The 13,157-nt window shown below is 47.3% G+C and overlaps 1 protein-coding gene across 1 annotated transcript in view; it reads right to left on the bottom strand.

The window, feature by feature from the left end:
* sh2d3a (SH2 domain containing 3A) overlaps positions 1–12,863 on the bottom strand; it is a 44,177-nt gene extending 31,314 nt beyond the window's left edge. Inside the window, 2 exon segments of the mRNA XM_065000955.1 lie at positions 12,102–12,193; positions 12,774–12,863. Of these exon segments, the coding sequence (XP_064857027.1) occupies positions 12,102–12,191 (90 nt within the window). The 5' untranslated portion in view covers positions 12,192–12,193; positions 12,774–12,863.
* Between the last annotated feature and the right edge of the window lie 294 nt (positions 12,864–13,157).

The following is a 13,157-nucleotide window of genomic DNA, read 5'->3' as shown; positions in this document are numbered from 1 at the left end:
GAGAGATGGAGGGAGAGAGATGGAGGAGAGAGATGGAGGGAGAGAGATGGAGGGAGAGAGATGGAGAGAGAGAGATGGAGGGAGAGAGATGGAGGGAGAGAGATGGAGGGGAGAGAGATGGAGAGAGAGAGAGATGGAGGGAGAGAGAGAGAGAGGAGAGAGATGGAGAGAGAGGGAGATGGAGGGAGAGAGATGGAGGGAGAGAGAGAGAGATGGGAGATGGAGGAGAGAGAGAGATGGAGGGAGAGAGATGGAGGGAGAGATGGAGATGGAGATGGAGGGAGAGAGATGGAGGGAGAGAGATTGAGGAGAGAGATGGAGGGGAGAGAGAGATGGAGGGAGAGAGATGGAGGAGAGAGAGATGGAGAGAGAGATGGAGGGGAGAGATGGAGAGAGAGAGATGGAGGGAGAGAGATGGAGAGAGATGGAGGGAGAGAGATGGAGGGAGAGAGAGATGGAGGGAGAGAGAGATGGAGGGAGAGAGAGATGGAGGGAGAGAGATGGAGGAGAGAGATGGAGGGAGAGAGATGGAGGGAGAGAGATGGAGGGAGAGAGAGATGGAGGGAGAGAGAGATGGAGGAGAGAGATGGAGGAGAGAGAGATGGAGGAGAGAGATGGAGGGAGAGAGATGGAGGGAGAGAGATGATGGAGGGAGAGGAGATGGAGGGAGAGAGAGGGAGAGAGAGATGGAGGGGGAGATTGAGGGAGAGAGAGATGGAGAGATGGAGGGAGAGAGATGGAGGGAGAGAGAGATGGAGGGAGAGAGAGATGGAGGGAGAGAGATGGAGGGAGAGAGATGGAGGGAGAGAGAGAGGGAGGAGAGAGATGGAGGGATGGAGAGAGATGGAGGGAGAGAGAGAGATGGGAGAGAGAGATGGAGGGAGAGAGAGGAGGGGGAGAGAGATATAGAGAGATTGAGGGGAGAGAGATGGAGGAGAGAGAGAGGGAGAGAAGAGGGAGAGAGAGAGGGGGGAGAGAGAGAGAGAGAGAGAGAGATGGAGGGAGAGAGATGGAGGGGGAGAGAGAGAGAGGAGGGAGAGAGATGGAGAGAGAGATGGAGGGAGAGAGAGAGAGGGGAGAGAGAGATGGGGAGGAGAGAGAGAGAGAGAGATAGGGGAGAGAGATGGGGAGAGAGAGAGAGAGAGGAGAGAGAGAGATATAGAGAGATGGGGAGAGAGAGAGATATAGAGAGATGGGGAGAGAGAGAGATATAGAGAGATGGGGAGAGAGAGAGCAGGAGAGAGAGATGGGGGGAGAGAGAGAGAGAGAGAGATATAGGGGGAGAGAGAGAGATGGAGGGAGAGAGAGAGAGAGATAGGGGGAGAGAGAGAGATGGAGGGAGAGAGAGAGATGGAGGGAGGGAGAGAGAGAGAGATGGAGGGAGAGGGAGACAGAGAGAGAGAGGTTGGGTGGGAGAGTGGGGGAGGGGAGAGGGAGAGAGGGAGATGGAGAGAGAGGTTGGGGTGAGAGAGTGGGGAGGGGAGAGAGGGAGATGTAGAGTAAAGAGAGAGAGAGAGACAGGTTGTGGAGGGGAGAGGGAGAGAGAGAGATGGGGGAGAGAGAGAGACAGGTTGGGGTGAGAGAAGGAGATGTAAAGAGAGAGATGAGTGAGGAAAAGTGAGAGAGAAGAGAGGTTGGGGTGAGAGAGAAGGGTAGGGGAGAGAGACAGGTTGAGGTGAGAGAGGAGGAGGGGAGAGGGAGAGATATGGAGAGAGAGAGAGAGACATGTTGGGGTGAGAGAGATGGAGATAAATGAAGGCTGAAACTATCAGTTTAGTAAATCTTCTCTCCAGACAGACAGTCAGGTACCTCTAGACCGTAGTATTCTCTCCCCAGACAGACAGACAGGTACCTCTAGACCATAGTATTCTCTCTCCAGACAGACAGACAGGTACCTCTAGACCATAGTATTCTCTCTCCAGACAGACAGACAGTCAGGTACCTCTAGACTTGATTTATTCTCTCTCCAGACAGACAGACAGGCACAGATCTTTTACACGGTATACTACATTTCCCACAATGCAAAGGACCATAGTATTCTCATTTCCAGACAGACAGACAGTCAGGTACCTCTAGACCAAATTATTCTCAGATACCCATCAAAAAGACAAAAGGAAGGGTACCTCTAGACCATAGTTTCAAACTCTCCAGACAGACAGACAGTTCAGACAGGTACCTGGAAAACCTGTGTGTCTTCTCTGGAGAAAGACAGACTGAAAGAGTATAATCTGAGAGACATTATGAAACGAAACAGGACAAAAACAAGAATATGGACATGGAACAAGACTACAAAAGGCAGACAGACATTAAACGAGGTCTCAAATCTCGACAGGCTCTCCCCAGACAGACAGACATCACAAGGCCAGGCTGCTGTCATAGCCAGTTTTATTTTCCCAGAAGACAGACAAATCAGGTACCCTAGACCATAGTATTTCATCCCAGACAGACAGACATGATTAGGTTTCTAGACCATAGTATTCTCTCCCCAGACAGAAGACAGTCAGGTACCTTTCTAGAATAGTATTCTCTCCCCAGAAACAGACAGTCAGGTAGACCCTCAATCTAAAGACAGCTTGTGAAAAAGGGAAAAGATTTTATTGCATATTCCTTCCCCAGATGAGAGCAGACAGTCAGGTACATCTAGCCCAGTAGTATTTCTCCCCAGACAGACAGACTCCAACCTCTAGACAGATAGTATTCTCTCCCCAGACAGACAGACAGTCAGGTTCTAGATGAAGTATTCTGTCCAGACAGACAGACATGGACCTCTAGACCATAGGAAAACTCTCCCAGACAGACAGACAGGTACCTCTAGACCATAGGACCCAGACAGACAGACAGGTACCTCTAGACGGAAAAGATTCTCTCTCCCAGACAGGACAGACAGACTTATCATTGTACCATACACCAGAGCGTAGTATTCTCTCCCCAGACAGACAGACAGGTACTTTATCAGACCAAAGGTATTGAATCTCTCCAGTTCAAGGCACAGACAGGTAGTTAGACGGAGCATGGTGATTTGCCTTATCACACAGAGGTGGATGGCTACAGCCAGGGAAAGGTGCTTCAAAGATGACAGGAGCTTCTGAGGAGATTTGTCTGTTCTTGGACAGACAAAGGGAAAGACACAACACAACTCCGAGACCGAAATGTATTCTGTGTGACAGACTTTTCAGGTGACATTAGAGTCATCTGAATAGTATTCTTCCCCAGACAGACAGACAGGTACTCGGGATCGTAGTCATCTCTGATATGACAGACAGACAGGCATTTAAAACCAAACTGATTCTCTCTGGGAGACAGACAGACAGAAAATTTGAGCCACTTTCCCAGCTCCAGACAGACAGACAGTACCTCTAGACCAGTTCTCTCCCAGACAGACAGTTGGCTGATAAAATAGGTATTCTTCCCCAGACAGACAGTCAGGTACCTCTAGATTTGCTCTCCCAGACAAAAAGCAGGTTGGAACCTCTAGACCGTAGTATTCTCTCCACCAAACAGAATGGACAGTTGATTGACCTCCAATGCAATGATGCACTGAGGGCAGACAGACAGACAGTGGGTACCTCTAGACCGTAGTATTCTCTCCCAGACAGACAGTCAGGTCCAGGCTCTAGACCGTTGTCTATGTTTCCCAGACAGACACATTGTGAACAACTGTTTTCTTTCTGAACCAGACAGACATCACACAGAAGTCGACCTACTGCTGAACCGTATTCAATCTCTCCAGACAGACAGTCAGGACCTCTAGACCGTAACATTGATGAACTTCCCCAGACAGACAGTCAGGTACCTCAAACAAGTGAACATTACTCTCCCCAGACAGACACATATTTAGAGTTTTCTCAGTTCCAGACAGACAGTCAGGTACCTTTAGATAGTATTCTTTCACCAGACAGACTTAAAGAAAGGTTGTTTTAGATTAATAGATTTTCCCCAGACAGACAGACAGGTATTTCAACCAATTATATTTTCCCCAAAAATACAGACAGTGGATGATAGAAAATTGTAGTATTCTTTTTCCAGACAGTAAGTCAGGTACTTTTGCTAAAATAGAAAATATAGTCTCTCCCAGACAGACATCAGGTACCTCTAGATTTAATATTCTGTTAGACAGACATTTATATAAAGAAATTTGTCTTTGTGTCTCTAGAAAATTAAAGTATTCTCAGAGCCAGACAGACAATCAGCTTTATTTATCTGATCATATTGTAATATCTTTGTCCAGACAGAGGTTCAGACAGGTACCTCTAGACCGTATTTATTTCTTCAAGACAGACAGACAGGTACCTCTAGACCTGATTTTTTATTTCCCTCCCCAGACAGACAGTCAGGTACCTCTAGACCATAGTATTCTCTCTCCAGACAGACAGTCAGGTACCTCTAGACCATAGTATTCTCTCTCCAGACAGACAGTCAGGTACCTCTAGACCATAGTATTCTCTCTCCAGACAGACAGACAGGTACCTCTAGACCATAGTATTCTCTCTCCAGACAGACAGTCAGGTACCTCTAGACCATAGTATTCTCTCTCCAGACAGACAGTCAGGTACCTCTAGACCATAGTATTCTCTCCCCAGTCAGACAGTCAGGTACCTCTAGACCATAGTATTCTCTCTCCAGTCAGACAGTCAGACAGTCGGGTACCTCTAGACCATAGTATTCTCTCTCCAGTCAGACAGTCAGGTACCTCTAGACCATAGTATTCTCTCTCCAGTCAGACAGTCAGGTACCTCTAGACCATAGTATTCTCTCTCCAGTCAGACAGTCAGGTACCTCTAGACCATGGTATTCTCTCTCCAGTCAGACAGTCAGACAGTCAGGTACCTCTAGACCATAGTATTCTCTCTCCAGTCAGACAGTCAGACAGTCAGGTACCTCTAGACCATAGTATTCTCTCTCCAGACAGAAAGTCAGGTACCTCTAGACCATAGTATTCTCTCTCCAGTCAGACAGTCAGACAGACAGGTACCTCTAGACCATAGTATTCTCTCTCCAGACAGACAGACAGACAGTCAGGTACCTCTAGACCATAGTATTCTCTCTCCAGTCAGACAGTCAGGTACCTCTAGACCATAGTATTCTCTCTCCAGACAGACAGACAGTCAGGTACCTCTAGACCATAGTATTCTCTCTCCAGTCAGACAGACAGGTACCTCTAGACCATAGTATTCTCTCTCCAGTCAGACAGTCAGGTACCTCTAGACCATAGTATTCTCTCTCCAGACAGACAGACAGGTACCTCTAGACCATAGTATTCTCTCTCCAGACAGACAGTCAGGTACCTCTAGACCATAGTATTCTCTCTCCAGACAGACAGTCAGGTACATCTAGACCATAGTATTCTCTCTCCAGACAGACAGACAGACAGTCAGGTACCTCTAGACCATAGTATTCTCTCTCCAGACAGACAGTCAGGTACCTCTAGACCATAGTATTCTCTCTCCAGTCAGACAGTCAGACAGACAGGTACATAGTATTCTCTCTCCAGTCAGACAGTCAGGTACCTCTAGACCATAGTATTCTCTCTCCAGACAGACAGTCAGGTACCTCTAGACCATAGTATTATCTCTCCAGACAGACAGATAGTCAGGTACCTCTAGACCATAGTATTCTCTCTCCAGACAGACATTCAGGTACCTCTAGACCATAGTATTCTCTCTCCAGTCAGACAGGCAGACAGTAAGGTACCTCTAGACCATAGTATTCTCTCTCCAGACAGACAGACAGTCAGGTACCTCTAGACCATAGTATTCTCTCTCCAGACAGACAGACAGTCAGGTACCTCTAGACCATAGTATTCTCTCTCCAGACAGATAGTCAGGTACCTCTAGACCATAGTATTATCTCTCCAGACAGACAGACAGTCAGGTACCTCTAGACCATAGTATTCTCTCTCCAGACAGATAGTCAGGTACCTCTAGACCATAGTATTCTCTCTCCAGACGGACAGACAGTCAGACAGTCATTTACTTCTAGACCATAGTATTCTCTCTCCAGACAGACAGACAGTCAGGTACCTCTAGACCATAGTATTCTCTCTCCAGACAGAAAGTCAGGTACCTCTAGACCATAGTATTCTCTCTCCAGTCAGATAGTCAGGTACCTCTAGACCATAGTATTCTCTCTCCAGACAGACAGACAGGTACCTCTAGACCATAGTATTCTCTCTCCAGACAGACAGTCAGGTACCTCTAGACCATAGTATTCTCTCTCCAGACAGACAGTCAGGTACCTCTAGACCATAGTTTTCTCTCTCCAGACAGACAGACAGTCAGGTACCTCTAGACCATAGTATTCTCTCTCCAGACAGACAGTCAGGTACCTCTAGACCATAGTATTCTCTCTCCAGTCAGACAGTCAGGTACCTCTAGACCATAGTATTCTCTCTCCAGACAGACAGACAGGTACCTCTAGACCATAGTATTCTCTCTCCAGACAGACAGTCAGGTACCTCTAGACCATAGTATTCTCTCTCCAGACAGACAGTCAGGTACATCTAGACCATAGTATTCTCTCTCCAGACAGACAGACAGTCAGGTACCTCTAGACCATAGTATTCTCTCTCCAGACAGACAGTCAGGTACCTCTAGACCATAGTATTCTCTCTCCAGTCAGACAGTCAGACAGACAGGTACATAGTATTCTCTCTCCAGTCAGACAGTCAGGTACCTCTAGACCATAGTATTCTCTCTCCAGACAGACAGTCAGGTACCTCTAGACCATAGTATTCTCTCTCCAGACAGACAGATAGTCAGGTACCTCTAGACCATAGTATTCTCTCTCCAGACAGACATTCAGGTACCTCTAGACCATAGTATTCTCTCTCCAGTCAGACAGGCAGACAGTAAGGTACCTCTAGACCATAGTATTCTCTCTCCAGACAGACAGTCAGGTACCTCTAGACCATAGTATTCTCTCTCCAGACAGACAGACAGTCAGGTACCTCTAGACCATAGTATTCTCTCTCCAGACAGATAGTCAGGTACCTCTAGACCATAGTATTCTCTCTCCAGACGGACAGACAGTCAGGTACCTCTAGACCATAGTATTCTCTCTCCAGACAGACAGACAGTCAGGTACCTCTAGACCATAGTATTCTCTCTCCAGACAGAAAGTCAGGTACCTCTAGACCATAGTATTCTCTCTCCAGTCAGACAGTCAGACAGACAGGTACCTCTAGACCATAGTATTCTCTCTCCAGACAGACAGACAGGTACCTCTAGACCATAGTATTCTCTCTCCAGACAGACAGTCAGGTACCTCTAGACCATAGTATTCTCTCTCCAGACAGACAGTCAGGTACCTCTAGACCATAGTTTTCTCTCTCCAGACAGACAGACAGTCAGGTACCTCTAGACCATAGTATTCTCTCTCCAGACAGACAGTCAGGTACCTCTAGACCATAGTATTCTCTCTCCAGTCAGACAGTCAGGTACCTCTAGACCATAGTATTCTCTCTCCAGTCAGACAGTCAGGTACCTCTAGACCATAGTATTCTCTCTCCAGACAGACAGACAGGTACCTCTAGACCATAGTATTCTCTCTCCAGACAGACAGTCAGGTACCTCTAGACCATAGTATTCTCTCTCCAGACAGACAGACAGGTACCTCTAGACCAGGGGTCCCCAAACTTTTTCCTGTGAGGGCCACATAACTTTTCCCTTCTCTGATGGGGGGCCGGTGTCAGTTTGTAACAGAAAAAGTGTGACGATCGTAGGGGAGCTTAAAAAATTTATTGTTTTCCAGAAAGCCACACATAACCAAATAACCCTTTCCAGGTTCTTTACAGAAAAAAAGTCAGGAAACAAATAATAACACTATTAATGAAATAAATAATAACTAAATAACCCCCTCTGAGTTCTTCACAGAAAAAAACAGGAAATAAATAATAACTAAATAACTCTCTCTGGGTTCTTCATAGAAAAAAAAGCCATGGAACATTAACTTTCTGTCGTGCCATGCACAATCTTAACAGATAAAAGTTCAGCTCAGTTGTCAGAGCAGAATCTCTCTGACACATATGAGCAGTCTCTTAAAGTTCTTGTGTTCCTTCCTTATAATCCTTTGTAGGTTCCAGTAGGCTTGTAGACACCGCTGTTTGCAGCTCTCTCTCATCAACTTCCCTGTGAAACCACAAAAGAAGCAGGTTGAGAAACTGAACTAAGTGATACAGCACCTACACAGCACAATACATTTCACTACCAGTATGGTTGTAAAGATGGATTTTATCCCAGTAGATTTTATTATGATTATATTTGTTTATGCTCAGAATGACTCATTCAAGTCAGAAAAGTGAGCTTACCTATGTATGTTCATCAGTGTGAACTGTGGGCCTGCATCTGGCTGGTGAGAAGTTGAATATCAGGTTCCATTCTAGTTACAGCCAGTCTCAAGCACTGATGCAAATGTTCATCTGTCAATCTTGATCTCATCGGGGTTTTCAGCAGTTTTATGCGAGAAAAGGTTTTCTCGCAGATATACGTGCTGCCAAAAACTGTGGACATTTTCATTGCGTGTTTTTTGATGTTTGGATATGTGTCGTTTGGGAGGGCGGCATAGAAGTCAATGAGACTGTTGGGCTTGAATGCGTCTTTCAGAACATCACAGTTCTGTAACTCAGCCAACTCAAACTGATATGAAGGCTGGGCTTCATCAATGTCGGCAACAAAGGGGTTCTGAAAAAGACGGATTTCTTTTGCATGAACATGTAGTTCACTGAATCGCACACCGAACTCCGCCTTCAGCATTTCCAGTGCTTCCACGCACTTTTCAGCTGGGAACGGGACCGCTGGGTTCTCTGTCGACAGGTTTTGGGTAGCAGGAAGATGGACGAAGTTGCGCTTTTCACTTGTTCCAAAAGCAGCGCTAATTTCACCTCAAATGCTTTTATGTGTGAATACATGTCGCAAATGAGTTTCCCCGCCTTGTAGCTGCAAGTTAAGGCTGTTAAGTATTTCTGTCACGTCTGTTAAAAATGCGAGGTGCCATTTCCATTCTGGGTCGATCAGCTCTGGGACCGTTTTGTCTTTTAAATGAAGAAATGCGTTAATTTCGGGTAGCAGCTCGTAAAAACGCCTCAAAACTCTGCCCCGGCTCAGCCATCGGACCTCTGTGTAGTACAGCACATCTCCGTGCGTAGACTCCAGTTCAGACAGGAATTCTTGGAACTGCCTGTGTTTAAGTCCCTTTGCTCTGATGAAGTTTATGCACGACACCACAACCTTCATTACAGAATCCCACTTCAACACTTTGCAGCACAGTGCTTGCTGGTGAATTAGGCAGTGGACTCGTAGCGGGCGGTGAGACCCCTTTTTCCAACTCCCGGTTCATGCGTCCTATTAGACCGCGAGTTTCGCCCACCATGCTAGGAGCCCCGTCAGTCGTGATGCTAGCTAGCTTTGACCAGTCCAGGTCCAACTTCTCCATGGTTTGGCACACTTTGTCAAAAATATCCTCTCCCGTTGTAGTCCCTTTGAGACGTTGAGGGCTGCCAGCTCCTCGCATATCTCAAAGTTTGCGCTAACTCCACGAATAAAAATGAGCAGTTGCGCTGTGTCTGCTGCAGCTGGGCATATACATTACTCCCGATTTCTTCAACGCGTCTGGTGATTGTACTCGCACGACAGACTTACGGCATTAAATGCATCTTTCTTCTCGGGACACACCTCCTCCGCGACAGCATCCATACATTTCTTAACAAACTCTCCGTCAGTGAAAGGCTTACCGCTTCTTGCTATCAGTTTAGCAACCCGAAAGCTGGCCCGAACGCATTCTGAATCAATTTTTCTCTTACCTAACCTTTTCGCCATTATTCCGTTCTCTCTTTGACAGGGCCGGGCCTAGGATTTTTTTTCTGGAGGCCAAATAGGAAAAAAATTCGATAGCGTCTCTGGTATTGTTCAGAGGGCCGGGCCAAATGTGCTGACGGGCCGTATCCGGCCCGCGGGCCGGAGTTTGGTGACCACTGCTCTAGACCATAGTATTCTCTCCCCAGACAGACAGACAGTCAGACCGTAGTATTCCTCTCCCAGACAGACAGACCAGGTACCTCTAGACCATAGTATTCTCTCCCAGACAGACAGACAGGTACCTCTAGACCATAGTATTCTCTCTCCAGACAGACAGACAGACAGGTACCTCCCAGACAGACAGACACCTCTAGTATTCTCTCCCCAGACAGACAGACAGTACCTCTACCATAGTATTCTCTCCCCAGACAGACAGACCGTAGTATTCTCTCTCCAGTGACTTGGTGTACTGGGGCAGTCCTATCTGTTTCAGCCACCAGGCTATGGAGCGATTATTCATGTCTGAGAGACAGATAGAGACAGACAGACAGGTACCTCTAGACCGTAGTATTCTCTCTCCAGACAGACAGACAGGTACCTCTAGACCATAGTATTCTCTCTCCAGACAGACAGACAGGTGCCTCTAGACCGTAGTATTCTCTCCCCAGACAGACAGACAGGTACCTCTAGACCGTAGTATTCTCTCTCCAGACAGACAGACAGACAGACAGACAGTCAGGTACCTCTAGACCGTAGTATTCTCTCCCCAGACAGACAGACAGGTACCTCTAGACCGTAGTATTCTCTCCCCAGACAGACAGACAGGTACCTCTAGACCGTAGTATTCTCTCTCCAGACAGACAGACAGGTACCTCTAGACCGTAGTATTCTCTCTCCAGACAGACAGACAGGTACCTCTAGACCGTAGTATTCTCTCTCCAGACAGACAGTCAGGTACCTCTAGACCGTAGTATTCTCTCCCCAGACAGACAGTCAGGTACCTCTAGACCGTAGTATTCTCTCCCCAGACAGACAGTCAGGTACCTCTAGACCGTAGTATTCTCTCCCCAGACAGACAGTCAGGTACCTCTAGACCGTAGTATTCTCTCCCCAGACAGACAGTCAGGTACCTCTAGACCGTAGTATTCTCTCTCCAGACAGACAGACAGGTACCTCTAGACCGTAGTATTCTCTCCCCAGACAGACAGACAGGTACCTCTAGACCGTAGTATTCTCTCCCCAGACAGACAGACAGGTACCTCTAGACCGTAGTATTCTCTCTCCAGACAGACAGTCAGGTACCTCTAGACCGTAGTATTCTCTCTCCAGACAGACAGACAGACAGACAGTCAGGTACCTCTAGACCGTAGTATTCTCTCTCCAGACAGACAGTCAGGTACCTCTAGACCGTAGTATTCTCTCTCCAGACAGACAGTCAGGTACCTCTAGACCGTAGTATTCTCTCCCCAGACAGACAGACAGGTACCTCTAGACCGTAGTATTCTCTCTCCAGACAGACAGTCAGGTACCTCTAGACCGTAGTATTCTCTCCCCAGACAGACAGACAGGTACCTCTAGACCATAGTATTCTCTCCCCAGACAGACAGACAGGTACCTCTAGACCGTAGTATTCTCTCCCCAGACAGACAGACAGGTACCTCTAGACCGTAGTATTCTCTCTCCAGACAGACAGTCAGGTACCTCTAGACCGTAGTATTCTCTCCCAGACAGACAGACAGGTACCTCTAGACCATAGTATTCTCTCCCCAGACAGACAGACAGGTACCTCTAGACCGTAGTATTCTCTCCCCAGACAGACAGACAGGTACCTCTAGACCGTAGTATTCTCTCCCCAGACAGACAGACAGGTACCTCTAGACCATAGTATTCTCTCTCCAGACAGACAGACAGACAGGTACCTCTAGACCGTAGTATTCTCTCTCCAGACAGACAGACAGACAGGTACCTCTAGACCGTAGTATTCTCTCCCCAGACAGACAGTCAGGTACCTCTAGACCGTAGTATTCTCTCCCCAGACAGACAGTCAGGTACCTCTAGACCGTAGTATTCTCTCTCCAGACAGACAGACAGGTACCTCTAGACCGTAGTATTCTCTCTCCAGACAGACAGACAGGTACCTCTAGACCGTAGTATTCTCTCCCCAGACAGACAGACAGGTACCTCTAGACCGTAGTATTCTCTCCCCAGACAGACAGTCAGGTACCTCTAGACCGTAGTATTCTCTCCCCAGACAGACAGTCAGGTACCTCTAGACCATAGTATTCTCTCCCCAGACAGACAGACAGGTACCTCTAGACCGTAGTATTCTCTCTCCAGTGACTTGGTGTACTGGGGCAGTCCTATCTGTTTCAGCCACCAGGCTATGGAGCGATTATTCATGTCTGAGAGACAGATAGAGACAGACAGACCATATTTCACACACAGTTACACACACACACAGTTAAATACACAGTTTCACACAGTTACACACACACAGTTACACACACACACAGTTAAATACACAGTTACACACACACACAGTTAAATACACAGTTACACACACACACACACACAGTTAAATACACAGTTACACACAGTTACACACACACACAGTTAAATACACAGTTACACACACACAGTTACACACACACAGTTAAATACACAGTTACACACACACAGTCACACACACACAGTTACACACACACAGTTACACACACACCGTTACACACACACAGTTACACACACAGTCACACACACAGTTACACACACAGTCACACACACAGTCACACACAGTTACACACACACACACAGTCACACACACAGTCACACACACAGTCACACACACAGTCACACACACAGTTACACACACACAGTCACACACAGTTACACACACAGTCACACACACAGTCACACACATAATTACACAACCAGTTAGACACACACAGTTCCAGTGTTTTGGCCATGCAGACATGTTGCACCTACCTGAGATGAGCTGCTTCTGACTCTTTATGATAATCTTTACTTTTCTCTCTCTCTCTCACTCTCTCCTGGTCTGTGAATCAGTAGCCCGCTATCCCTCAAACCAGTAGTGCTGCTTCCTCAGCCAATCAGACCCCACGATGGACCCGGGGTGGCCCCATAAATCAGCCAGTCCCCACTTAGGAATCTGTATCTCGAGTCAGGGGGAGGAGCAAACGAGTTGGGACAGGATTCTAACATTCTGAGTGAAGAGACAGAGTGAAAACGAGAAGGGAGGGAGGGAGGGAGGTAGGGAGGAGGGAGGGTGAAAACGAGAAGGGAGGGAGGGAGGGAGACAGAGTGAAAATGAGAAGGGAGGGAGGGAGGGAGGGAGGAGACAGAGTGAAA

The sequence above is a fragment of the Oncorhynchus nerka genome, linkage group LG15 (assembly GCF_034236695.1).
Source record: "Oncorhynchus nerka isolate Pitt River linkage group LG15, Oner_Uvic_2.0, whole genome shotgun sequence".
NCBI lineage: Eukaryota > Metazoa > Chordata > Actinopteri > Salmoniformes > Salmonidae > Oncorhynchus > Oncorhynchus nerka.
The sequence above is the reverse complement of the archived record's forward strand: the minus strand, read 5'-3'. Positions and strand labels throughout refer to the sequence as shown.